The 26940-nt window shown below is 43.3% G+C and overlaps 1 protein-coding gene across 1 annotated transcript; it reads left to right on the top strand.

The window, feature by feature from the left end:
• The first annotated feature begins 1285 nt into the window (after positions 1–1285).
• MELK (maternal embryonic leucine zipper kinase) lies at positions 1286–26045 on the top strand. Its single transcript, XM_075410902.1, has 16 exons — positions 1286–1361; positions 2324–2409; positions 2892–3008; positions 3540–3683; positions 4971–5039; positions 6193–6285; positions 8922–9020; positions 12111–12179; positions 13203–13301; positions 14261–14347; positions 15713–15841; positions 19718–19943; positions 21726–21819; positions 22269–22437; positions 24517–24620; positions 25868–26045. Exons 1-16 carry the CDS (start codon positions 1298–1300, stop codon positions 26043–26045), a joined length of 1827 nt encoding a protein of 608 aa, XP_075267017.1. The 5' UTR covers positions 1286–1297.
• The last annotated feature ends 895 nt before the right edge of the window (positions 26046–26940 follow it).

Consider the following 26940-nt stretch of genomic DNA (forward strand, 5'->3'; position numbering starts at 1 on the left):
TGGTGAATGACAGAACCAAGCAGCAGCACGGGGCTGCCCCATGGCGTGAAACTTATTGATAAGAAGTCAAGTAAAGGAATCCCCGCTTCGATACGCGGTGTGCAGGCCAGGAGGAAAGGTCCCCCTGCACCCGGCGCTGCGATAGAGAACGCTTGCTGTATAAAATTCCCAAACAGGTTTTAGAGTCCATGTCTTGGCCAACGTGCGGTGCCACCCTCGGCACCAAGACCCCCGCCTGGTTTCACTGGACACGCTCACCTCTCCCATTGCCCTCCTTCGTTCTGTGGCAGTCGCACATGGAACAACTGAAAACACAGGGGTGAAGTTAATCACAGTTTTCGTGACGGGTGGCTGCGTTCCTCAGGACGCAAGGAACCGTTAATCGGCTGACGAAGAGGAGAAGGCGACATCTCCTCTAGAGGAGACACCATTTGTCTCGCCCCGAAGGAACGGCCCCATTCTCTCACTGAAACCTCCTCCTTCCTTCTTTTTCCGGGAGAGAACTGAACTTCACTCTTGGAAATGTAGGTCGTTGCTCAGGAAGGATATCTGGGGGATTCCAAAGGAGAGTCAGTTTATAGAATTAAGAAGTTCCACCATTTTTTTTTACTTTTCACTTGTGTCTTTAGGCCCAGACGTCTGATGTGCAGAAACGTAAAAGGCCTTGCAGGGGGGCGGCCGGCCGCAGACCGCCCATCCCAGCCTTCACAGCGCAGACCCCGCGTTTCTCCTCCCGCTGCTCAGGGGCCGAGGACACTCCCGGTCGCAGCGCGGCCGCGCCCCGACCCCGAGTGTCGCGGCATGCCGGGAGCCGCCGTCTCCCGGTGCCCCGGCCCGGCGGCCATCTTGTGCGTGGCGCAGGCCCGGCGGCCATCTTGTGCGTGGCGCAGGCCCCGCGGCCATCTTGTGCGTGGCGGACGGCCCGGCGGAGCTGGTCCCACGCCCGTCCCCGGTGGCTGTATGAGGCGGCGGGCTTCCCGACGGCAGCGGGCGCTGCTTCCCGTCCCTACCGGGACGGGGCACAGCCGGCAGCGAGATGGCGGCCGAGACCCTCCCGCTATGGCGGCGCCCGCCCCCTCTCGACCTCCCCGCCTCGACCTCCCTCCCGCCATGCCCGGCGTGGCCCCGCCCGTTCCGGTCCATCTCTGGGCGCTGATTGGCCCCTCCGGGGAGCTGACCGGAAGCGTGCGCCGCGACAGGGAGATTTGAACGGTAACGGCTGCTCCTGGGAGTCCGCCCGGAGGGGAGCGGTGCGGGCACCGGGGAGAGCCGCGGGGCGGCGGTTCCACCCCCCGGGATGGCTGTCGGGGACTACGAGGAAGTCCTGAAGCACTATGAGCTGCGTGAGACGGTCGGGACGGGTAGGCCTCGCCCGTCAGCGCCAGCGGGCGCCTGCCGTCTGTCTGCCGCGCCGGTGTTTGCCTGGGGCTGGGTGAACCGTCACTGCGGAGCCCACGGGCCGCGCTTCACGGGGGTGTTGTGATAGAGGGGATTGTAAGAAAAGTGAAACTATGACAAAAAAAGCCTTAATATTTCCTAGTTTTTAGTAGTCTTTAGTACTGTAACTTGCATTCCTGCGTGCATAGTGATCCAACGATGTAACCGTTGCACTGATCCCTGTTTTCTCACTAAGGAATGTAGTGGAAGGACATGGGCACAAGCTACCACTTAGTCGTTAGACAAAATAATTAAGTGAAACAAAAGCGGCCTTGGTTCTCAGCAAATAATTGGGATAATTGTGGGATAAAAGAGACTCCTAAATAATTCTACTCCAGATAGCTCGGCCTTGGGAGGGCAGATGCGCCAAGTACAGAGATAAGGAGGCACCAAGAGAGCAACAAGACCAGAGCCAAACACCCCGAAGGACATGATCTACGTGATCCTAGAACTGAGTCTGCGCAGAAACAAATGTCACTCAGTGAACAGCGTGATGAAGAGGATGGGCCTTCATCTTGGGACCCCCAAAGACCACCCAAAGATGCTAACAGACCTGCGTGAAAGATATTTGCATCTGCTGTTTAGTTCTTAGAAATATAATGAATATTTACATGTGTGATTGTATTTAACCTGAAGCAACAGGGTGTCTGGCGCGCACGTTTGGAGGAGAAATCCCCCGTGTGCCCAGCGCCGCAATATAGAACACCTGCTTAACAGTATACATTGTACTGTTAGGTTTTTCCTACCAGATCTTCGAATCAGTTGGGGGGGTCAGGACGCTGGAAGCCTGGCTGGAAGCTGGCAGTGGCCATCGCTGCGAGGTGACAGACGGGAAAGCACACCGTCACACTGAGCTTTTAACGTCTCCTGTTTTTTCAAATTCTAGGTGGGTTCGCAAAGGTGAAGCTTGCACGACACCATCTCACTGGTGAGAAAGTTGCGATAAAAATCATGGACAAAGTTGCTCTAGGGGTAAGCCAGAAGACTTAAAAGTTGGTAGTGTCTTCTCCCGTGCTGTGGCGTTCTCAGGAACGTGGGGTTGCGACGTGTCAGAGCGCTGCTGGCTTGTCCTGTTGGCTAGTGGTGGGTGCTGGGGGCTGGAAAGTATTTTAACAGAAGACTGCAAATCTTGTGCCCTCTTATGGAGAGGGCAGCATTCCCTGGCTGTAAAACTGAGGAAGTTAAAGATTATTACAGCAATTCAAACACAATGAGAATGCTGATGAGAATATTAGCTATTTTACATCTGCCTCTCTGGGTTTTGCTGACCAATGTGCCCAAATTGTAGGGGACTAAAAGCAGCACTGTTGCCAGATTGAATTTGCGCAGTTGAATTATATGCTGTCATATACATACTGTGAAATTTTGTGTTGCACAATGATCTGATGCTTACTGTGATGTACAGGCTGTCATAGTAGTTGGCAATTTCACAGCTTGCTGTTGTGGTCTCTTAGGATGACTTGCCTCGTGTTAAAATAGAAATTGATGCCATGAAGAATTTGAGCCATCAGCATATTTGCCGGTTGTATCATGTGATAGAGACATCCAAGAAAATATTCATAGTCTTAGAGGTAAGAAGTGGTGTTTCTGCCATGGCGAAGGTTCCTGGTTGTAGCTGTGGTGGTAGATAATAACAGAGTTCGAATGAATCAATTCTTAAAAGGCTACGTCAGTGGTGAGTGTGTTCAAGATGCTTTAGTTTAAAAAGGAAGCTGGTAATACGTTCTACCTTCTTGTAAAGGCTTCTCTTCGCTGTTTGCAATAAGTGAAGTAACTTTAATTCCTACCTTGCGCTTCAGTGATTTTAAAGTAGCATCAGCAGGATACATGGGACCCCGGAACTCCTGCGTGGTTGTCACCCCTTGGGCAATTTGTATCGCCTGTGACATTAGCATAATGAATCTGTTGCAACAGGTCAGGCAAGATTCGGACCTCTCGGCTTCTTGGGTCAGCCACGGGGCTGGCTTGGGGCACTCAGGCACTGCTGTGATAAAGCAGTGGGAGTGGAAGAGAGTCCTCCCGTTGCTGTCCAGTGCTCTTGTTGTTGTTTAGGTTTCGTTACTATGTGCTGAATGCATTCTCTTTTTCCTGTCTTCCCGCAGTACTGTCCTGGAGGAGAGCTGTTTGATTACATAATTTCTAAGGACCGCCTTTCAGAAGAGGAAGCTCGTGTATTTTTTCGGCAGATTGTTTCAGCAATTGCTTATGTTCACAGTCAGGGCTATGCCCACAGGGATCTCAAGCCAGTAAGCCTGAATAGTAGTCAGATTTGTGTAAATAATAATGAACACCCACTCTTTGTTTCTCCATTAGGAACTGGAGTAGCTTATACCTTCTCCATTCTCTTCTGCTTAGAGCTCTTTATCTAACATCTTCTGAAAAAGCATTATTGCTACTTGTTGCTATGTTCCAACACTGGGGGGAGATGCATGCTACTGGACTTATCCTGTGGCTTTGCTTTCACTGCAGAGTTCAAGCATGCATTTAGCAAATGGACTTGGGTCCATTTCTTCTTGAGGGGGTTAGAAATTTGCATTTTTATAGAAGCTGGCATCTCTGAGAAAAACAAATTCTTAGTGCACAAGCATTTTCCTAGATAGCTCATGAAATTGCTGTCTCCAAAGAACGTGTCCCCAAGCAAAGCATTGTTTGTACCTTTTGGAAGGAGTTGGCTTGTAGCTGGAGAGCTGACAGAATCATAGGATTGTGTGATAACGTGGGTGGGAAGTGACTTCTGGAGGCCCCTGCTCAAACCTCCTGCTCAAAGCAGTGTCAGACCAAGCTTCTTGGGGCTTTATGCAGTCACCTCTTCAGCCTCTCCCAAGGATGAGGCAGCTCAGTCTCTCCGGGCTACCTGTTCAGCTCTTCACTGTCCTTATGAGGAGAAAGGCATTTCCTTATTTCCACTTTAAATGTCTCCTGATGCCTGCTGTCTCTCATTACCCCACCGTGCACTGCTGTGAAGAGACTAGCTCGCTTTTCGTGCCCTCCTTGCAGGTATTAAAAAGCTGCCATGAGGTCTCCACTGAAGCTCTCTCATCTACGGGCTGAACAAATGTCTTTCCCTCAGCCTCTCCTCGCTGAGCAAGCGCTCCAGCCCCCTGAGCAGACTGGTGGCCACCCACTGAGCCTATGTCAGTTTGATGACTTTCCTGTGCTGGAAGGCAAAGTAGATGTGCTGTCCCAGCTGTGCAGAACAGAGGACTAGAGTAACTTCTCCCAGTCTACTAACTCTGTGCCTTTTAATACCATCATGGTGTTGCTGTCTGCCTTTTATGCCAGAGCAGAGTGCTGCCTCATGTTCAGCTTGCTGTCCATCAGTCCCACCACCACCCCCAGGCCCTTCTCAGCAGGCAGGAACCTAGTATTCCCCATCTGGATAATGGGATGTGCTCATTAGCAACCAGTCAGAATCTCCAGAGGAGAACTTTAGATAAAGTGTAGCTGCTAATGACAAGAAGAAGTAAGGTGAAAGAAAAAACCTTAGATACTTAGGTTATAGAAGCATTCCTTTCCACTTTCTCTTTTACCAGGAAAATCTGCTGATTGATGAGGAACATAATTTGAAGCTGATAGACTTTGGACTTTGTGCAAAGCCAAAGGTAAGTTGCTTTCACAGAGTAGAGCGAAATGAGGTGCCGCACGCACATGAAAAATGCATGTTCGACTTCAGAGTGCAGTGCAAAGACTTCCCCAAAGACCCTAAATTTAAGCTGCATAGTTGTCATCCCACTACTAATTACTCAGTGAGGCTTAACTACGTGAGAGAGCAGTTAACTGCATGCTATGACCAGACTGTTAGGTCATATTCTTCATCTTTTACCATAATCGAAGGCAGAGCTCATCTTGTATGTATAGCACCTACTGTCACATATAAAGGCCCATAATATAAATCTTATGTTGTTGTGCATTATTCCCTAAGAAGTGTCAATGGTGTATGTCTTTTTTCAAAAGATTTGTATGTATGTGGAGGTGGTGGATCAAATCAAGCAGTTTATTCCAGTTGCATTTACAAATCCCCTGGTTCCATATGCTTGTGCTGAGTTGTTTCCTGAGTTTAAAATTGGTTTCTAGGAGCCCTTGCTATGTGGAATCATAGAATGCTTTGGGTTGGAAGGGACCTTTGGAGGTCATCTAGCTCAACCCCCAGCTTAACATGCTGGGTGCTGTTAAGAAATAATTTAATGGGAAGAAGGTCTTACTGAATCAAAGACAGTCACTTGTCCTCAATTTGTTTTACTTGACTCAAGTTAATCAAGACTATTAGACCGTCGTCTTGGTGGTATAATATTCTCTTACTCTGATCTGCTTAGAACAAAGCCCAGGCAAAGTAATAACATGGCTTTAATAAGGAAGTTCTTTTAGTGGTTCTTCATGAAGTTGTTGCATTAAATGCTGATGTAAATAATCAGCTAGCCTCATGCTCAGAATCTCTTGAATCGCTTCTTCCCAAGTTCCATCTCTCTTTGAAGTTGCAGAGGGAAGTATGCTCATCAGAGGAGGATCAGCAGAAGAGACTGCTAGGATAGTAGATGAGCGAACAGCTTGGGATCTGAACGTTTGTAGGAAACTCATGGTCTTAGACAATTTTTGCCTAGTGAAGCCACCTGTTGCACCAAAGCAAAATCGAAGGTGAATGTAGATGCATGGCAGAGGAAAATTAAGCCTCTGAGGGCTCTAATATGTCACTGCCAGAAGACTTAAACTGTGTTAAAGCCAATGCTCCCGTGTGATCAGTTTTCTGTGTTGTTGTAGGGTGGCCTTGATTACCATCTGAACACATGCTGTGGCAGCCCAGCTTATGCAGCACCAGAGCTGATTCAGGGCAAAGCATACATTGGCTCAGAGGTACGTAGCACCGCTTTGGGTTAGGGTTTTCCCCACCCACCCCGTGTATTTAAAGGTGGTGAGGTTCAGTTGCACTCACTTGGTCTCTCTCGAACACCAGTGGATAACATTGCCTAGGTAGTTCTCAGAAGCTGTGTGACTCGCATCAACAATGTCCTGGTTTTGGCTGGGGCAGAGTTAATTTCCTCCCAGTAGCTGATGTGTTTTGGATTTAGTACAAGAATGTTGGTAACGCTGATGTTTTCTGTTGTTGCTATGAAATCAAGGACTTTTTCCAGTTTCTCACATTCAGTTGATGAGCAGGGAGGGAGCACAGCCAGGCAGCCAGCCAAGCTGGGAGATGGAAATATTCTATACCATGGACATCATGCTCAGTTTAGGAATGGTGGTTGGCCGGGGGGCAGGAAGCTCTGTGCTCCTCTCATTTCCATGAGTTCGAATCCTCTCTTGTCCAGGAGTTTGAACTTTTGGTGGAATTTCGTGAAATTTGCAGTTTCCGGGTTCCGCGGTCGCTGCTTAGAGACTGGCTGTGAGTCTGCCGTCAGGTGGTGAGAAAAATTAGAATCATAGAATGCTGTGGGTTGGAAGGGACCTTCAGGGGCCATGTAGCCCAACCCCCTGCAGTGAGCAGGGACATCTGCAACTGGATCAGGGTGCTCAGAGCCCCATCCAACCTGGCCTGGAATGGTTCTAGGGATGGGGACATCTCCCACCTCTCTGGGCAACCTGGGCCAGGGTTTCACCACGCTCATCATAAAAAAATTTCTTCCTTGTATCCAGTCTGAATCTACCTGCCCTTAGTTGAAAGACATCACCCCCTGTCCCATCACTCCCTGCCCTTGTCACAGCCCCTCTCCAGCTCTCTCGCAGCCCCTCCAGGCCCTGGCAGCTGCTCTGAGGTCTCCCCGCAGCCTTCTCTTCCCCAGGCTGAGCAGCCCCAGCTCTCCCAGCCTTTCCTCCCAGCAGAGGGGTTCCAGCCCTCGCATCATTGCTGGGGCCTCCTCCGGCCCCGCTCCCACAGCTCCAGCTCTGTCCTGTGCTGAGGGCTCCAGAGCTGGACGCAGGACTCCCGGGGGGTCTCAGCAGAGCGGGGCAGAGGGGCAGAATCCCCTCCCTCGCCCTGTGCCCACGCTGCTGGGGATGCAGCCCAGGGCACGGTTGGCCTCCTGGGCTGCCAGCGCACGCTGACTGCTCATATCCAGCTTCTTGTCCACCATTACCCCCAAGTCCTACTTGGCAGGGCTGCTCTCCATCCCTTCATCCCCCAACCTGTAATGATATCAGGGGGTGCCCCGACCCAGGTGCAAGACCTGGCACTTGGCCTTGTTGAACCCCATGAGGTTCACACAGGCCCACGTGTCCAGGTTGTCCAGGTCCCTCTGGATGCCATCCTGACCTGGTGTGTACTGAGTTTAGTGTATATATTGTATTGTGTATGGTTGTATTCTATATAGTTTGTTGTGCATATTCATTATCAGGATTTCCTTGGTTGCTTTATTAAACTTCTTTCTCTCAACCCACGAGTTTTATTTTTTTGTCCATTTCTCCTCCCCATCCCACTGCAGGGGAAGGGTGAGTGAGCAGCTGCCAGCTTAAACCACGAAGGACTGTCACAGCCTGGAATAGCACGTAGTGCTCTTGGCCACAGGTCATGTAGCTGAGTACTTTATCTGACAAATCCTTCACTATGTCCATTTATTGCTCCATATTTTGGTGCCCTATGAAACGGTAACTTAACAGTAACTTAAACTCCTGGCTTCTGCTGCACATTCTTTCAAGCAGCTATTTGTTCTGTTAATTATCCAGCTCTTGTTGCAAATTTTTGTGCAGTCTCAGTATCTTGTATGCTTTACCAGGCCTGTCTTTAGCTTGAAACTTGTGTGAAAACTTGCTCTCTTTGTACTGCACAGTGTAGTATAAAATTTGAGAGAAGAAAAAATGCGGAGTTTATCCAGCTTTGATTCCGTGTCTAGAACATCAGGACCTGCTACTTGCCTGTGTCAATCTATCCAAAATGCTGTAACTACAGTTCCCTCAAACTTCCTAAACAGCTGTGCTGTTGGGTGCAGTCAGCCTTTTTTTCCTTTTACATGCCTTTGCACCACTGTCTTTGGCCTCTAACTCCTGCTTTCTTTATTTTTGTTTGTTTTGTTTTCTGCAAAGTCCAGTGCTTTTCAAGCTTCCTTCTTGTTTACGATCTAAGTGGGAATTACATTATGAGGCATGTGGATCTTGCCGTGCCTCTACAAACAGAGAAGAAGAAGCAGCAGGGCTTTACAGTTTATTGTAACTGTGCTGACAGCTGTTGTAATTGGTAATATGTTCCCGTACCAAATCCCTCGTGATGAGTTTGATTTCATTTTTGCCAGTGAAATCCTTGTCGAATGAAGGTAATGCAGCAACTTGGTGACCCAGTGAGAGGATATTGGTGTTACAAGTGCTCTAGCTTGAGTGAATTGAAAATTGATTTTGGGTTGTGTGCTTTCGCTTGGAATGTAAGGGTTTTGTCCAGAATTAAGGAGCCTACTTTGCACGAGTTGTATGTGGGCTTTGCCAAAGGGGGACAATATTACTTGTTTCTGAGGTGTTTTAGATAGGTCAGGTTTACGAACTTCCACTCACTGTTATTTTTTTAGGCAGACATTTGGAGCATGGGAGTTCTGCTGTATGCTCTACTGTGTGGCTTTCTCCCCTTTGATGACGACAGCGTCATGGCTCTCTACAGGAAGATCATGGTAGGTATTGATGGTGCTAGAATACAAGGAACAGACATTGCTAAGCATTATGAGAGGCCTCTGCTTTTCTGATGGCAGAACCTGTTGAGCTGTGCCTGGTGCGAAGAGGCATATCTGCTGAATTCTGTTACCCTTTGCTACCTTCTCCTATCAATATTTTCTGAATTTGTTTCCATTTTCAGTTGGCTTTTGCAGTACTCTAGCTTGGTCCTATAATATGATAGGAAATTGAGTTTCAGGAGAAGCATTTTCTTGATGGTGGACTGGATTTTTTGTGTCTGAGCCTTTATCTGGCTTCTCCCTGTATTCTGTGGAATAGAATTGCAAATTTGGAATTTGATTTATCAAAAATAATGTTTTTAAATGTCAGCTATTCTCATGTCTAGGAAAGGCAGGATGCTGCATCTGCTATTATGCTTTCCTCCTCCAAAATGAGGAGGAAATGTAAGACACTACGATCAACAGAAAAAGTTGAATAAATAGTAAGCAACAGAATTCAGGCTTTGGTTGTGTTTGCCTGTAAACTCCTGATGCAGCTAAACGGCTGCTGTGTTCTACATCATATACACACCTCTATCAATCACTTCTAAGCTGCCACAAAATTTGTGTTGCTAAAGCTTCCAGTAAGTGAGTGGTGTGAGGAGTAGCTGTGTTGGGTAGGGGCTTTGACCTCCTCTACCTCTTTCTCCTTCTCTCAGCCAGGGTCTGATATGTCTAAAAAAAACCAACAAACCCCCTCGAGAGTGTTCAAGGACTACCCTGGTAGGAGGCAACTGAAAGCTTATCTGCACAGGGAATGTTTTTTGGGATGCATAACAATCAGAGCTGTATGAAGTGCAGCATTAGTTTATCAAACGTGGCTTTTTGGCCTGGAATTGGAGTGGATTTGAGTACCTTGACAGAAGGTCTGTAGGAAGCTCAGTATGAGTTCTTGTAAAGAACTTAAAAAAAAAAAAAAATCTGTGGCAAACTGATCCACAGAGATCATGCAAATGTGCATATATTCAGACAGGTCACCATTAAAATGGTGTGACTTTCCTACCTGTATAATCATAGAATATCTCAAGTTGGAAGGGACCCATAAGCTTCAAGTCCAACTCCTTGCTGCTCGCAGGCATACCTAAAACTAAACCATATGACTAAGCATGTCCTCCAGATAATGTTAGCAAGAACTTGCAATTTCTCAGTAAAATCCCTGTAAGGGGGAATCAACTAGGTTGTCAGTCAGACTTGAGCTACCTTTCCCTCTCTGCTTGTGCTGTGAACTGTGGTGTCGACATGTAAGTTTAGTATATATTGAGAACTTGTCCATTTATAAGTATACTTTTGTAGGACAACAGAAAATCTTTTATGCTGGTCACTGTGCCAAGATGCAGAACGTGGTAAATGATCTAACTGCTCAAGGTGGTCATTCTCGTAAACTTGTCAGTAGTGGTGTGAACAGAGAGCTTAGATGTGTAAGGGAGATCTTAAGATCATCAAAGATGATTTCTGTATAGTTACAGTTGCCCAGCGTGCACAGGAACTAGGAGCTGTTTGGACTGACAGGATGTTGGCCAGTGGAACTTGTTGGTGTGAACTGAGAGGACAGAGTTTTAAAACTTGGTCTGGGTGCAGTCAAACTGATAAAGTCACAGGTGTTAAGCTGCAGGCTTGCTATTTCCACTCTGAATTTGTTTTAATTTTATATGGTTGTGAACTGAAGATTGCTTGAAATGAGGACACTCAACGCACTATTGTGGAATTTAATTTCACACATTATAGATCTTGAAATTTATTGTAATCTCAACTCAGAACTATTGTTCCAAGTCAATGTAATAATCTGCTGCTTGAATCTAATTAGAATCGTATGACTTCCACGCAATGTTTCTTTCCCTGGAATGCTCCATATGTCTTTACTTGCGGAACACTTAAATAAATGCCTTTACTTTTTGAATGAAAAATTAGGAGTGTGTCATAGATTCTGTTAAAAAAAACCCACGTTATTTCTGATATGATCTTATACGTATGGTAGCTATTGGAAGCTGTTTACCTTCCAGCATTACCCCGCAGTCAAGTAGATGCTAATTTTGTTTTTCCTGGTCTCATGTTCTGTAGTGATATAATTAAAAAAAAAAAATGCAGATTACATGTGTTGCTTGACTTGGCTTAGTTTCAGAGTGAAGCTGCATTGTGAAACAGCCTACAAACTATTTATAAATAGCTCATTAGTAGTGTCTGTAAAGATGTAACTTGAATTCTTTAACCTGTGATGTCAAAGCAGTACATACGCTGCTTAGAAATATATGTTGTATATAATATCAACTGTTTTGTTACGGAGGCATTTGTTTGTGGAAAGAAAACTGTCATGACAAGTTGATAGTTGTGTTAATTCATAATGGCTGTTTACTGATTTTTTTTTTAATTAATTTTTTTCTCCATTTTCACTGAGAGATAAATGGTACTTGATGGTGATTTTGGTTTGGTTTTTAGCTACTGTTGTTGTATCTGAAAGCCATTTTCCATTTTCTTCTAATCAAGGATTTAACCCCCCCAGTAAATAATTTGAAAGAAACTTACCTGTTGGATCTGTAACCTTTTTCCTGTGTGCAGTATGAGCAGAAATTGAAGCTCTAGCATCAGATGTAACCTGTTTGAAAAAAGAATAACTAAATGTTGAGGATGGTTTCTTTTTAGTGTCTGAAAAGTAGTGATTTCAATAAATATTCACATTTCCAAGTGCTAATATCAGTTATTCATGCTCCAACCTGTTTGTACTTCCAAGACTTCAGTGTCAAGTTGATATGACGAAACAATGCAATAGATAAGGAGCAGGTTAGCTACAAAAGCGGACTGTGATAGAAATGTCACACAAACTCAGTGGGTGAAAACTGCCGCTGATAATTCAGACATGGCATTTTCCTTACTAATACAGCTGGGGTTTAGTACTACCATTAAACTTATTCAAGTCATTCTTAAAGCTAAGTTTGCATGTGCCTGCTGTTCTTCCTTTTTGACCAAATACAGATGTCACTATCATCCAAGTAATTTTGCAATTCCTTTTGAGCTAGCTGTTTAAGGTTCATTCTAAATCCTCTTTTCTTTCTGCAGAGAGGAAAATACTCTATTCCAAAGTGGCTGTCTCCTAGCAGTACGCTGCTACTTAACCAAATGCTGCAGGTAAAGGTATTGCTTCTATTCTGTAGGTCTATGAAGTACTATTGTACAGGTCAAAACATTACATTGATGAAATATATTAAAAATATTCTGTGTTTAAACAAGAAGTTTAATTCTTACAAATTTTTGAAGAAAATATTAATATTGTCTTCTGCTGAAAACTCTTTGAGAAGAATGTTGGGATATAGAAGTAATTAGGAGAAGTTTAAATGATTAAAAGTCTTCAGGCAGCCTGCATTTTCTGGTTCTTAATTGTGCTATGTAAATAAGAGTTGTTTTATAAATGAAGCTAAACTTACCAAATATGCACTTGGACTGCATCTAAGCGATGTAGCCAATGCTAAGTATTCCTGGAACATTTATTGTTATTGTATGTTCTATAACTGCTCTTGACAGATCACATGTTTGACCTTCCTTTTGGTGAAGCTATGAAGCAGTACTGGTTTCCATTTGAACTTCTAACCACCCTAAGATGCTGAGTAGAAAACAAATTGTTTGCTCAGTTCTTCTCAGTCATTAGCTACTGGAGAGAGTCCAGCGAAGGGCTACAAGGATGGTGAGGGGACTGGAGCATCTCCCCTACGAGGAGAGGTTGAGGGAACTGGGCTTGTTCAGCCTGAAGAAGAGAAGGCTGCGAGGGGACCTTATAAATGCCTACAAATATCTGAAGGGTGGGTGTCAGGAGGATGGGGCCAAGCTCTTTTCAGTGGTGCCCAGTGACAGGACAAGGGGCAATGGGCACAAACTGAGGCACAAGAAGTTCCGTCTGAACATGAGGAAGAACTTCTTCCCTCTGAGGGTGATGGAGCCCTGGCCCAGGCTGCCCAGGGAGGTTGTGGAGTCTCCTTCTCTGGAGATATTCAAGACCCGCCTGGACAAGATCCTGTGCAGCCTGCTCTGGGTGACCCTGCTTCGGCAGGGGGGTTGGACTAGATGACCCACAGAGGTCCCTTCCAACCCCTACTATTCTGTGATTCTGTGATTCTGTGTGATTGAAGTATCAGCTTCATTTTTATTTCCCACTAGGTGGACCCAAAGAAGCGGATTACAGTTAAACACCTATTAAGTCACCCTTGGCTCATGCAAGGTTATTCTGATGCTGTTGAGTGGCAAAGTAAATACCCAGTAAGTACACTTGCAAGGTAAATACTAAAGTTTTTAATGTAATCTTTACTGGCTTAGTACTGTCCTCACAGTATGACGGTATGAAGGCATTTCTCCAAAGACAAACTTTGAGATGCCCATGGTTCCTTTCTGATTCTTCTTGCTGTCAAAATGTTATTACTTTGTCTCGATTCCTCTTGAGGAGGAATTTCAAATGTGTTTTCCTTGTATTCTGCAGCTCATGCTTAATTTGCAAAATAACTGACTTCTCATCAAAATGTATTTCCTCATATAAATGACCAGTTGGTTCTTTAGGCTGCTTAGTCAACGCTTCGTTCAAGGTGCAGAACGCAAACGTTCTTAAGAGCATGCTAGAGATGATTATGGTTTATCTTGTATCTAGTCCTCGCTGAAAATTTCTAATCTGAATAAAAATTTGTCCTGATTGACCACATGTTCGTCCTATCTCTCTATCACTTGTTTTACTTGTGTGAGACACTCAGGTAGTATGGAGAGGGAAAAAAACAGTATAGCTGTCAGTAAGTACTGAGAAGTTCCTGCGTGTGTGGAGCCAATGCCTGCTTTTGGCCACGGGATGCCACTGTTTCTCTAGATAATGAACAGCTTTGCTGTGCTTGCAGCATTAGTTCTGACTGCTCTAGAAAAGATGTGCATGTCTGATAGCTTTGAGTATTTATGGAGAGATGAAAGCGTAGCTTCCATTCTAGTTAAAATCTCATCTGCTGTCAGGCTTTCTTATTTGAATTCGCAGCCTCTCACCAAAGAGGGGCCAGACTGAAGCGTTAATGACTTTTTCAGTCTGTTCCCTACAATATTTAACTATGATGCTAACTATATGAGGTCTAAAATTATGGTTGATTATTGACTCAGCCCACTATGTTTCACAACGGTGTCAGTCAGACATGGATTATGAGACAACTTGACAGCCTCACACTTCAATATCTGTCATGTTCTTGCAGCTGGGACACCTTGATGAAGACTGTGTAACAGAGCTTTCTGTGTTTCATAAACAGAGCAGGGAGAGTATATTGGAATTAATATCAGAGGTAAGGAGTATATCAGTAATTTACAGTAATTAATTAAGCTTACTGTATTAATAGACTAGTGCTCGTTTATTCTCAGGTATGAAATTTTTAATACTTTTCAGATTTAAGGAGCCCCTGCAGAACTCCAGAATCTAGCTGTAGCTTGTAACTACAGTTCTGAAGTTCAGTATTTTTTTTCCCTTTTCCTCCTTTAATTGTACTTCTGATGTTTCATAAACCTTATTGTTGTTTCCCACTATGGTAAAATCCTTCTGAATCACTTAAACTCAAATTAGGTTTACAGAAATATATAGTTGAACAACAGATGCCATTTGCTGGGTTAACTCTTTGCTTTCAAATGGTTCAATAGGTAAGAGGAAAAAAAGAGTAAGAGAAAAATATCAGAGTGTCACCCAGACAGACTATAAAACACATTTTTTTGGAGTTACTAGTCACAGTTTTTTAAAATGTGAGTATGTTTAGTGACTTTTGAATACAAATGACAAAAGTTGAACTGACTGCTAGAAGAATTGTACAAAGGTTAGCAGCTGTATTGCAAGCTGTAGAAGAGACTTAAAACATGATGCATGCTCCAGCTTTAACATGAATCTGAAAATTCTCCCTTGAAATTGAATTTTTTTCTTCTTTGTACATGGTAGCAGTGACATTGTTCTTCACTTTGGAAAAACTGTTAGATTTTCCTTGTAACTGTAGTAGAAACAGACTTTTAAAATGTGTATGATACTTAAGATGGAATTGTGAAGTTAATGCCACGTGGTCTTCAGCTACAGGAAATAATCTGAATAATTTGTCTACATGGGGAGAAGCTCTTCCAAATAGGTTTGTGGCATTTGCATGGTCCTTTGGTGGAGGACTTCTATATTCTATAATCCCTTACCCCCTTGTAAATAATTCAAACTAATTGTACTATGCTGCAAACCTGTCAGCCATTGTACCTGTGTTCTTCACACAAGCAGAGCTGCTGAAAATCATGCAAAAAGTTGGTGCTACTTGTGGGGAAAGAATGGAGGGGGACAACTTCCAAAAAAATCAATACTCTGGTTGAAATATTGCCTAAACTGAATTAGTAGCTTTGCCATTCACTTCAGTAGGTAGATTCTGGCCCCAGCATTAGTTTTCACACTAGTGAGCATACTACAAACTAACTTGTGAAGTGCAACAACCATAGTCTGTTTTTTGATCTCAAACACATAATGTGAATCAACTGAAGTCTGAAATTACACTTGGGTGATCAAACGTTAGGGATGCACATCAGGTAGAAAAACTTGCAGAAACTCAGAAATTTTCAGAAGGCTGAGCTTGCTTTGTACTTACAAGGTTTCCAAAGAGGAGATTAAAATACTTTTTTTTTTTTTTCCCCCCTAGTGGAAATATGACCAAATGTCAGCAACATACCTCCTGCTTCAATCGAAGAAGGCTCGTGGCAAGCGCGTGCAATTAAGGGTTCCGTGTCTACCAGGGCATGCCAGTACAACACAATCAGCAGACCTCGAGGTAAGTTCTCGAATTCAACAGGACAACATACTGATTAAAATGCTGCTCAGCATTAGCAAAGCTCTGCCTGGGAAAACAGACTGGTGGCCTGAACATCGGTAAGAGGGCATGTGTGCAATCGGCCAAAGTCTTGGTCATTAAACAGTTCAGTCTCCTCATTAACAGTTTTAGCAAGCTGGGCTGCTTCTATGAGCTGACATTACTGAAACAGCTACCTGGGAGGACATAGTGCATTATGAGCACCACACAGCATCTCCCCTTGGCTACTCACAAACTCAAATTGCCCATTGTCTGGCTGATGTCATTGTTCAGGGTTTTTGTCTGTGGTGACTAACTTCTTATTGGGCTTTTTCACGGTTATCTCTAAATATTACTGTACCTTGCTAGTTGCATTTAGCATGGCTTAGTAAGGAAAGTCCTCTGAAGCTTCCTGGCATGTCATCTGGGCAGCCTGCTTTGAGATTATGTGGATACCTCATGAGCTGATAGTCAAAGCGGAGAGACCCATTCCGTCCTCGCCTGTTTCTTTTTAGAACTCAGTCCCAGAGAGGGTTCTGTTCATTTTGCATAAAGGAAACACATTGCTGATGTTTTTCTGATGAATTGAGTTCTCAGTTGGTCTTGTATATCTTATGGTAGTTTCTGTTCCTGTGCTTTGGTAGCAAAGTGCAGATAGAGCACTTCAGTACTTGTCTAAAGTGCTGATAGTGATACTCATCTGTGTTTTACAAACTCAAAAGCATTCAGTAAAATTGCAGACTTTGTGTTAGCTGTTCCCCCTTGAACTGTAGACATGTGTGTAAAATTGCTAACTAGCTGTCTGAACGTGCTATTCTCTGCATGGAGACAAGCGCTCAGAACAAATACTTTTTTATGCACCTGATCCAATTGCATGCAGATCACTTCAGTTCACTCATACAACTGCTTTGAAACGCAGATGAGAATTCTAAGATTACCAGATCATGAATCCAAAACATTGCTGGATATGCATAATGTGATTTCCATGATCACCATGGGTTAGCCTTCTGCAAGGTGGAGGTTCTCTAGGTTCAGTGGTGCTGATGCTGTGGAGTTACGTCATCTCGAGCGGTCTCCTAGGCGAATTGATGTGGCTAATGCTACTATTTCACACATGCATTATGCCTTCAGATGTGGTTGTGAAAATCATGTCTACACACCACAACAAGCCATTAGTCCTTCTACAGCACTCAGGATACTTTTAACTTACCCACATTTTGATACTGTGAGCAAGTATCAACTGAATTTGCTGAAATACCCAGCTAGCAAAGTTGTCTAGCTAGAGCTGGTCTGGTTTGAAGACAACAAAGTAAGCAGAACCTTTACCTTAGCCAGTTTCTGAATTTGGTGGTGTTGTCCCAAAAGTGGGATCATTTACCCGGTGTGCAGTACGCCAATATACACACAGGGCAGAGGAATTGTCTTTATTGCACTTTTGCGAGGGTATGGGGGCAAGGTGATAAATCCACAAAGCTAGCACACTGCTTAACAGAGTCATAGGGACCATACATTCCTACAAAAATAAAGAAATTACTTGTTACATTCTGATTGATTCATCGCATTACGTGCTTGTCTTAGAAGTATGCTCCTTCCCTGCTTAACTACACGTGCTTGCAAGCTGGGGACGTGCAGTCTTTTCGGTTCTGAATGGAGTCAGTGGTTGCGATCTCCCCCTGCCATCTTTACCTTTTTCCTGGTTACCCTCAATCTTTGTGAACTTCACGCTGCTTCAGCTGTCGTCCAGCTTTTGGCGCCTTCTGGGCTGGATGTTCACCTATTACCAGCCTGTTAGCTCCTCTTCAGGGGCAGGATTGTTAGTAAGGCATGCATTATTTATACAAAGTAGTCAGGCCTAAATTAAACAAAGTCACTACGACCTAAGCATTTCTGTCCTGTATCATTACAACCTAAGCATTGCTATGCTCTAAAAGTTTTCCGTCCAATATCAGTGGCACAAACTTGTATATAGTACTGCCTTATTTCAAGCAGTTTGATGTAGAAGGATATTCAAAAAAATCCACCACGGCAGGAATTTCCTCTGGCACATGGTAGCCAAGGACTCCTACTCAGGAATTCATATTGTAATGGAATGTGACTTCAACTACAGTATTGGGCTGTTAGCTTCTCGGGTCCAGCTAGCAGCCCTCTGATAACGGCTTTTTAGTGAGTCATCGAAGTAGGTCTGGTAGCACACCGGGAAGCTCTGTTTCTGTCCCAGTAGAAGTGAGAGGTCTGGTTGTTGCAATGTCCTGGATCGTAGCATGAGAAAAACTTAGCTGCTAGCAGAACATCACTTCCTAAAATGGTATCCATTCCAGCTGGGGACTGATGATTTAAAATAACTGTGTGCAATTTCACTGGATTGGTATGAAACAAGTCCTTGGGAAGAGTTTCCCAAAAACAAGGAAAGGTGTTACAAACTAAGGATACTGTGATATCCATGTGATTGTAAGTGGTGTAAGCCATGAAGGTTAGAAGCCTTAGCTGAAGTTAGGAATCCTGTGATTTAATGACAACTTTTTGGGGGGCTAGCAATTCAATGAAGGCTTCTGAATGCTAGTTTCAAGTACTGTTGCAGATTCCATAATCGTATGTTTTGGAGGTAGTGTGTTTACCTTTATCCGACTCCCTTTCAGACCTTACTGCATACTTTTCTTGGGTTCTTTCCAGCTTATTATTTGGCTTTTGGTAAAAAGAGTTTGTGGTCCAAGTCTTAAAATCAAAGACAGGTATTTTTTGTGAGTTGCTTCTCTTCTTGACACGGGTCATAAAAGATGACTTGGTAATGGTGCTTTGAGGATAATTCCACATCTGCTTTTGATGCAAATGACAAATCCACGATGACAGTATTCAGGGTATGGGAACTTCCATTAGTTCTTAACCATAATTAGGAATTTAGGAAGAAGTAAGATTTAGATTTTAATGACAGTTTTCTGATGAAATCTTCCTTCTAATAGTGCAGTGGAATCTCAACCGAATCTTTCTTTTCAGTCTGAAAAAACTGTGATATATGAAGATATGCCAGACTGCAGTGAAGCACCACATGCATTTGGATCCATGCAATTTTCTCATGCAGCTTCACTGTTTGGAGCATCTCTGTTAGAAGAGTTTGTTCTAAATACTCACAGAACAAAGCAGATGTTTGAAGAATAAATTCTAGTTCCTTTAAAAAAAATAGATATGCTATTCTTAATCCAAAAAATCTTATTCTCCTTGTACATAAAACTTATTACATATTTAAATGTTTGGTGGACACTGGCCAAGGAGAGTTACAAACTGAGTAAAGAAATGTTTTAAACATATAGCTGAACATAAATCGTAGCTTCCTCCACCTGTAGGTCATGATTCATTTGATGAGAACTTGAGCTTTGACATTTGATTTACACAAAAACAGCATACAGGGAATGAGTAAAGGAGGCAATGAGCATTTTAAAACTGATAGGAAAACAGTAAAGTCCAGCAAACAAGATCTTGGAGCTAGAGGTGGACTAGTCTTTGAAGAAGTTCAGCCTGTCTGTACTGGAGAAGAAAATCCAATGAAGCAAAAGAAATTGTACAATTAAACCAAACAAAAGTTCTGAGCTGTGTTTAGGTGAACTGGTGAGGAGTAGTCTTAAATGTGCAAGGTGAAGAATTTAGAAGAGCAGATAAAGAATGGCCAGTGACTTGAGGTGTTTATTAGCAAGTACAGGGAATCAGAAGAATTGAAGAAATTTTTAACTGTTTTGCTCAATAGGCAAGAATTGTATGGTCTTTTTAAGCTGCTCCAATTTAAAAATTTTCTTGTCTGTAACATTGCTGAATATGCTCAGAATACAGCAAAAGATGTATTTTTTTTTGTTGTTACATCTCTCGTAGAATTCAAGGCATGATGCTCAGCTGGATGATACAGAATTCACACTGTCAACTCCAGTGACAAGAAAAGTGGCATCAAAGCAGCATGAATACAAAGAGAATGTTGATACAGAGTCAGCTTTAAGAAATGAAATGTCCTTTGCGCTTCCTCCTCCAAAGACTCCTTTTGCAGAGAGTCAGATTGAGATGCAAGTACAAACCATACCCTTTCAGGCACCTGCCTTCAAAGGTACCTTCATGCAACTAACCAAAACTTCGAACATGTATGTTGCTGAGGAATTATTGTAAATTCATATATGAACACAAGCATTGTGTATCTAACACATCTGTCTCTGGGAGACTCTACTTTTTTTGCCATGTTCACCAGCCTGGTCCTTCTAGTACATCTGGTAGGGTGCTGCAAGAGGTTTAACCATATAGCAGGGCACGTTACTTGTATGTTAATTACAGAAGTCATTGCTGATTACAGTATCATGCATGCGTGCCTTCTGGCCCACTTTGACATGGAGCAAAGTGTTGTGTTCTTAAAACTCGCATCCAGTTCCACTTTTCGATGAAGGCTAAGAACACAATTTCCTCAACACTCTGTTTTTTCTTTGTTATTACGTTGACTGATATTAAAGATATACTTTTAGTCAAGTCTGCTTTTATTGCTTCTTCTAGGAGAGATCTAACTTTTGGATTTGTCATGGTAGCGTACCAGCATTTTCACAGTAGCAGTCCAGTGTGGCAGTGAAAATATTTCTGTTAACAAAGTGTAGATCTTAGAGTTGTGTGATAGACCACAGAAATCTAAGTTATGTCAGCTTTTCTGAGTTATGAGAAATTTCTGTCCTCAGCCTGTCTAGTCCATTTTTATGAAAAATAATGGATCCTGTAGGTACCTTACTGTTCCCTTCAGCCATTAACATAAAGGTTTTGGCATTGATGCTGTAAATGCTAAATCTGGCCTTCAAATGCCAAGGGCTCCTTACAGTAGGAGGCTCTTCTGTTCCAGACGCCAAGGAACACTGTTCAGAAACAGTAAGTCTTTGCAGGCTGATTCAGGTCGTGAGGGATCATGGACATACTGCTGTTCAGTGACATCCGTTGTGAAGGATTTAAGGAAACGCACTATAAAGACTACTTGTTTACGTGAGGTTTTTTTGTCCTAAAATTGTACGTAGTAACTTGTGAAGTTTGACTTCGTGGTAAGTTTAAAAAGTGAAAGTACGTACTCTTTCTGAAATGGGAAATGCAGAAACAGTGTTTCATCTCATCTTAGAATTTCTGAGTATTAAACAATTTAAAACTAATTCTTTGTTTCATGGGAAGATCTTTGATTCAGGAAAAGTAGTATTAGTACTTTCTTAGAGAATGAAAAGTAGAAGTATGCATTGGAAATTTTGAGATCCTTTTGTCTGGGGCCAGGTGCAATTTCTGTGGAGAGCTGAAGCTTCAAATGATGAAGTTGTGTTGAACTGTAACAACTCATTTGCTGGCTGTTTCACTTGGTGTTTGCTTCTGCACATTCACAACCATGCTCTGCAGAGCTCGGTCAGTGTGTGGGAAGTTTTTACTTTTTTAAAAAGTTTTTTTAACTTTTTAGGCTGTTATATAGTGTGTATTATTAAACATGGCGGTGTAAACTCACACCCTTCATAGAGGAAAATGGCTTGGTTAAGAATGCAACTATTTGACACAGTGAAATGCTCACTATTCTGGGACCAGTGGCAGAGCAAGAAAGCAATTCTAATCCTCTTCCTTTCCAAATTTTTAGTACTGAACTGCATCAGTCGCACTAAAGCTTCACTTGTGAGCCCTGGGGAAATCAGTTGCAGTTTTTCTTTGTAGAGTAGGGGTAGTATTGTTACCATTTAAAAAATATATTTTATCATTCTGAAGATACAGACCTGAGACAGAAGAGGGCTGGATTTAGAAATAAATTGTTAATCATGAGAAATCCTTGCTGAGGAGAAGAAAATCTCTTATGCAGAAGTGTACATGCTTTGGCTTCGATGCTTTCTTTCAGAGAGCCAGTTCACTACTGTCACCCCAATTAAGAAACCCACAAACCTGACGAACACAGATGAATTGACAGCAGCTGAAGTTCTTCCCGAAAGAAGGTAAACGTCCAGTTATTTGTGTACACTTCTGATTTAGAGCAGGATGACCTTAATCCGTGTACTGCATAGGAAGCCTTGTTACAACAGCAAACTGTTATTTCCATTCTCTGCGTAAAAACCTTCCTAAAACCTCTTTCTGCATTGACTAGAAAACACTGAAGGTGGAGAAAAGTTTTTTAAATCTATGTAACTCAATTATCCTCAGAATATATTCCTATTTTCCACAATGTAAGTTCCTTCGCATTGCAGTTCCCCAGAGGGCTGCAGTTTCTGTATACATCTCTGGGTTTAAATCTCAACTGAATTTCAGACAGAAGCTCTCATAATACACTGCACGTGCTTTGGTTTTCTTCATTCTGTCCAGTCTGGTAATATTTTAGTGATGTATCTGAAATAACTGATTTCTAAACACTGAGGAGAAGTAATGGATGAATTTGTTCGTGTAACAGGTGTCATTCAGTGGATTTAGATCTCAACCTAGCTCACGTGGGTAGCAGTCAAAAGAAGAGAAAAGCCAAAATATTCGGAAGTCTTGAAAGAGGCCTAGACAAAGTGAAAACGATGCTTACGCCAAGGAAAAAGAAAAGATCCACTAGAGATCGTCCAAGGAAACTTAAGGTATGGTTGCTGGAAAATTCTTGCATGAAAAGAAGTACAATTATTGAAAACATAAAACATCCAATACCTTTAGAAATGGTCTTGTGAAAACGTCTGTCACCTGACTCTCCTGCATTCTACCATAAAGTGCAGTTGCTCGTACTGCATCTCTGTTAACGTGATAAAGTCCCAGTTATCGCTAAGAGATATCATGTTAGTCTGGACTCAGGCAGGTCACCAAAAGAGTAAGGGAGGAGTTTGGCCATTGCTTTTGATAGCCCATCTAAACCAAATGTGAGGGAAGCAGGATGATTTTAAAAGAACCCTAGCTGAAAATTTTAATCATGTTATTTGTCATTTAGATACTGCTAGTTCTCCTACAAAAAAAAAAAAATTAAAAAATTTTATATATAGTCTTTAAATGTCAAGAGAACCTGAGATTAAACTAAAGCCTGAATAACTACACCTTATGAAAAAATTTCTGACACTGTGGGAGTAATTTTGATTTTTAAAGTTTTGATGTCGCTGTGTTCGAGCCCATTGGCTACTTATTCTTCCTTCAGTAACCGTAGAAAAAGCAGTTCCTCAGATAGTGCATTGGACAGAGCACTTTAAAATTACATTAATAATTTTTACCGATCAAAGTTGTCTCATGAAGTTAATATTAGCTTAGATGACTGCAAGTCAAATGACATAGGTGTAATCCTAGTGCAGTGAACAGAACTGTATACATCACTCAAAAGCAACTAATATACTTCAAAAGCTATGCAAGGAGGAATTTATACTCGAATCTGTAGACGACACGTTTGAGAAACATGATTAACGTGACAGAGGCAAGGCTGTTACTGAGGCATGAAGATTTCTGTAGCCATCAGTGATGCATCCCTTCAGCTGCCTGGCTGCTGGAGCTGCTGCTGTTGGGACAGCTCCGGCACAGCAAGAGCTGCCTGTCGGTGAGAGGACCGCTCTGTGTTTTGCGGCCGTGTAAATGGAATTCAGCTGCACTATTCTAGTTGGAAGCTTTTCCTTGAGGCAGCTGTAAGACTGCCATCTTGCCTCTGACGACTTCAGGACCTAAGCTGGGCTACAAACCTGACCAACTTGTCGGACAGGAATCCAGACTGTTCAGATAATTCGGGAACCTGGGCAATTGGAAACACAAGCTAGATCTTCTGTCTCTACAAGCTTTTATCCTTCTGCATCAGTTTCCTGTGTCCATAGTATATGCAGAGTTACTGGTGCATGTCTAGGGACACTGAAGTGCAGCAGGGGAAGACAGAACTTTATTTCACAGTGCTACAGCAGTTGTGGCAGGGAGTTGCACGTGTTTTAGGCTCGATAGGAGCTGCAAGCACCAAAGTTACTCTGGCTTTGCATCTTCAGCCTGTGTTCGTTTTTCAAGCTATTTTATCATCTTGTCTTCTCATCTGCTTCTGTGATGTCAGGAGTTAGATAGGATGTTTGTGATGTATTACCATTGGCAAATGCTTTCTCTCGTTACGTATGGCTGTCTGAAAGTTGGTTAATAAGTCACTTACTGGACAAGTCCATTATAGGAAGCGTTAGATGTGGCATAAAACCCCCCATAACGGGAAACTTGCGAGCAGTAAGTTACCTTTTTTCTTTAAACACAGTGCTGCATTAGTCCTAGGAGAGCTGCGTGGCGCCGTGCCTGTTCCTTGCTGCCAGCAGTGCTGGGTCTCGGCTGGTCAGCGCGCTGCTGGCAGCCTTCTGGCTGCCGAGCGTGCAGTGGGGTGCTCAGCCCGTCGCGTGGCTGTCTTCAGCAGGCCTCTGCAGGAGTGGCCTCTGGCCGTACACAAGCCTCTGACAGCCTCTGTGCTGCCCTGGCCCATCGCTGCTGCGTTCAGTTTCATGATGGGTTATAGTTTGTACGTGCTTTGATATTAATTGTCCAGCAGTTGTTGCTGAGTGTTCCTGTTGCTACTACAATGTCTTAACTATGAGAATATTGGGAAGTTGAAGTATTTGTCACTATGGCTTGCTTTATGAAAACTTTTTGTAATGTCTTCAGTTTTAGGAGAAAGATTTGGTTGGGTTTTTTCCTTTACTCTGTTTTTTTAATGAGCTGACTACTTCTAGGCACACTATAACGTTACCACCACTCAGCTACTGAATCCAGACCAACTGTTGAATGAAATAATAACAGTTCTGTCAAAGAAGCATGTGGAATATGTTCAGAAGGGGTAAGTGTAGAATATGATGACGTCAAGTTGTATTTGTCCAATATTCAGTACTCCAACCCTTGATACAGCAAAGTGTCTAGGCTTACTTTCTCAGCCCCACACTGCAACAGACTAATTTTATAGAAAGTGTACAGAGCACGGAATGAATGTGTCCAATAAAACTTATCCGCAAGATTCAAATCAACGTTAAGTGAGCTCTAATAGGGCTGTTTGACTGACGTGAACTGGTAGCAGTGAGGTGGCTCTTAGAGGCTGATCTGAATTTTGTCCATCTTTTGTGAAATTATAAAAATGACAGGTTTGTTGGGGTACAGTCGCATGACCAAATCACACAATTTTGGGAGATAATGTGCAGACCTTTAACCCTCATTCTTGTGAGTGAAAAGACATTAGCATTTAGCCTAGAGATCAGTATGTTTTAAAAGCTGCACAGAAATCATACACCTTTGTGGATTGTTTTAATTTGTACAACTTATATTTTAATTTGTGGGGTTTCCTAAGTAGACGAAGGTACTGAGAGTAGCATTGGTTCCTAGTTCTGATCAAAGAATCACAGAATGTTCGGGGTTGGCAGGGCCCTCTGTGGGTCACCCAGCCCAACCCCCTGCCGAAGCGGGGTCACCCAGAGCAGGCTGTAGAGGACCTTGTCCAGGCGGGGCTTGAATATCTCCAGAGAGTCTGTTTCCTGATTGCCCAACGCATGAAGGAAGCGTTGTGCTCACTTACGAATATGCATTTTCTAAAGTTCTTTAATATTTAAATATAGGCGTTGTAGAAGGTCAGAGTACGTTTCAACTCCTGATGCATTTCCAAGCTCAGAATCTGGAAGGACACAGAATTGCACATCACTACTTTCTCCCTTTGTAATGATTTAAACTTCACGCTCAGCTTCTCCCTTCTCACCCCAGATGAGCGGTAGCCAGCCTCTCGGCAGTATTGTCTCTGCAGAGAGGAGAGCAGTCTTGTCCAGGAAAAATGTGGGGACATCCCCATCCTTCCAGCTGTGCACTGGGAGGGTGGGGGACTGTGGCCAGCAGTGGTTCCTGTGGCGGGGCAGGGCGTTTGCTGTACACGATGGTGTTCTGGGACTGACGCATTCAAAGCTCTTGGTTCACCTCATTCTCGGTTGTTTCCCAATGTTCTGAACAGCAGTGGGATAGTGTCTGTAAACTGGTTTTATTAATTCAAAATCGCATTGCAAAACACATTAAACAGTTCAGTGACTGTTCTGTTTGTCATTTGTACAGTTACACCCTGAAATGTCAAACACGATCAGATTTTGGCAAAGTAACTATGGAGTTTGACTTGGAAGTGTGTCAGCTCAGTAAAACTGAAGTAGTGGGTATCCGGCGACAACGGCTTAAGGGTGATGCCTGGGTCTACAAGAGACTGATAGAAGACATCTTGTCCAGCTGCCAAGTGTGATGGGGTGATGTGTGTGTGGAGGAAGCAGCAGTTCCGTACTGAGGCTTTAATCGTACTGTTTTAGAAAGGTCTGTTCAGAGAAGTTGTTCTTTGCCACATTCACAGCTGTATTTGAAAAATCTGTCATTTTTCTTCGGTTTTTAACCATCCCTCTTTGTACATATGTCTTCTGTATGTTTCCTTTAATGTGAAGTTTGTAATAAATGTTCTGCAACTGCAAGTCTTCTAAAATAAAATCCTGTAAGCTGTTCCCCCTCTTGCATATTTTTCACATATGCAGGTTAAAAAAGTATTGATGTTGTCTGAAGTTATCAAGTACATGTGGTGCAGAAACAGTCATTTGCATAATTCTCTTCTTCGCTCTGCTTAAGTAGGATTTATTGAGATCATTAACTAAGTCACAGCTGTGGTTCCTGGAGTCGCACTGTGTTGTCGATGTTGTACAAAACAGGACCGTCTTCAGCAAACGTGAAGTCAGGAGTGCTAGGATTTAAACTGTGATCCCCTGTAAGACATGACTGCATCTCATCACTAAGCATCACTGAGGCTGAACAAGTGTGTGTGCCTTCTGATGCTCTCCTGTTAAGTGATCATCAGGACGTTGTCTGAAGAACAATGGCACCTTTGAACCGTTGTGAAGGGAGAAGCCATTTGTAACCCTGCCTGCCCTCAAGCAGCTCAGAGCAACACCTTCAGCAGTGCTGGGCGCAGAACACAGGCGCTAGAAATATGATTTGAACTGTGCAGAACTAGTGAGTACACGGAACAGTTAGACAAAGGTGGGTGTCTACCAAGCGCTCGCGTTGTCTGTGGTGTAGCAGCGTTTATACCTTCAGCCTCAGCAACCGCACCGGGATAAATCCAGGCAGCAGCAGTGGGAAGGCAGCTGCGTCGG

Source organism: Opisthocomus hoazin, chromosome Z, assembly GCF_030867145.1.
Source record: "Opisthocomus hoazin isolate bOpiHoa1 chromosome Z, bOpiHoa1.hap1, whole genome shotgun sequence".
Lineage (NCBI taxonomy): Eukaryota > Metazoa > Chordata > Aves > Opisthocomiformes > Opisthocomidae > Opisthocomus > Opisthocomus hoazin.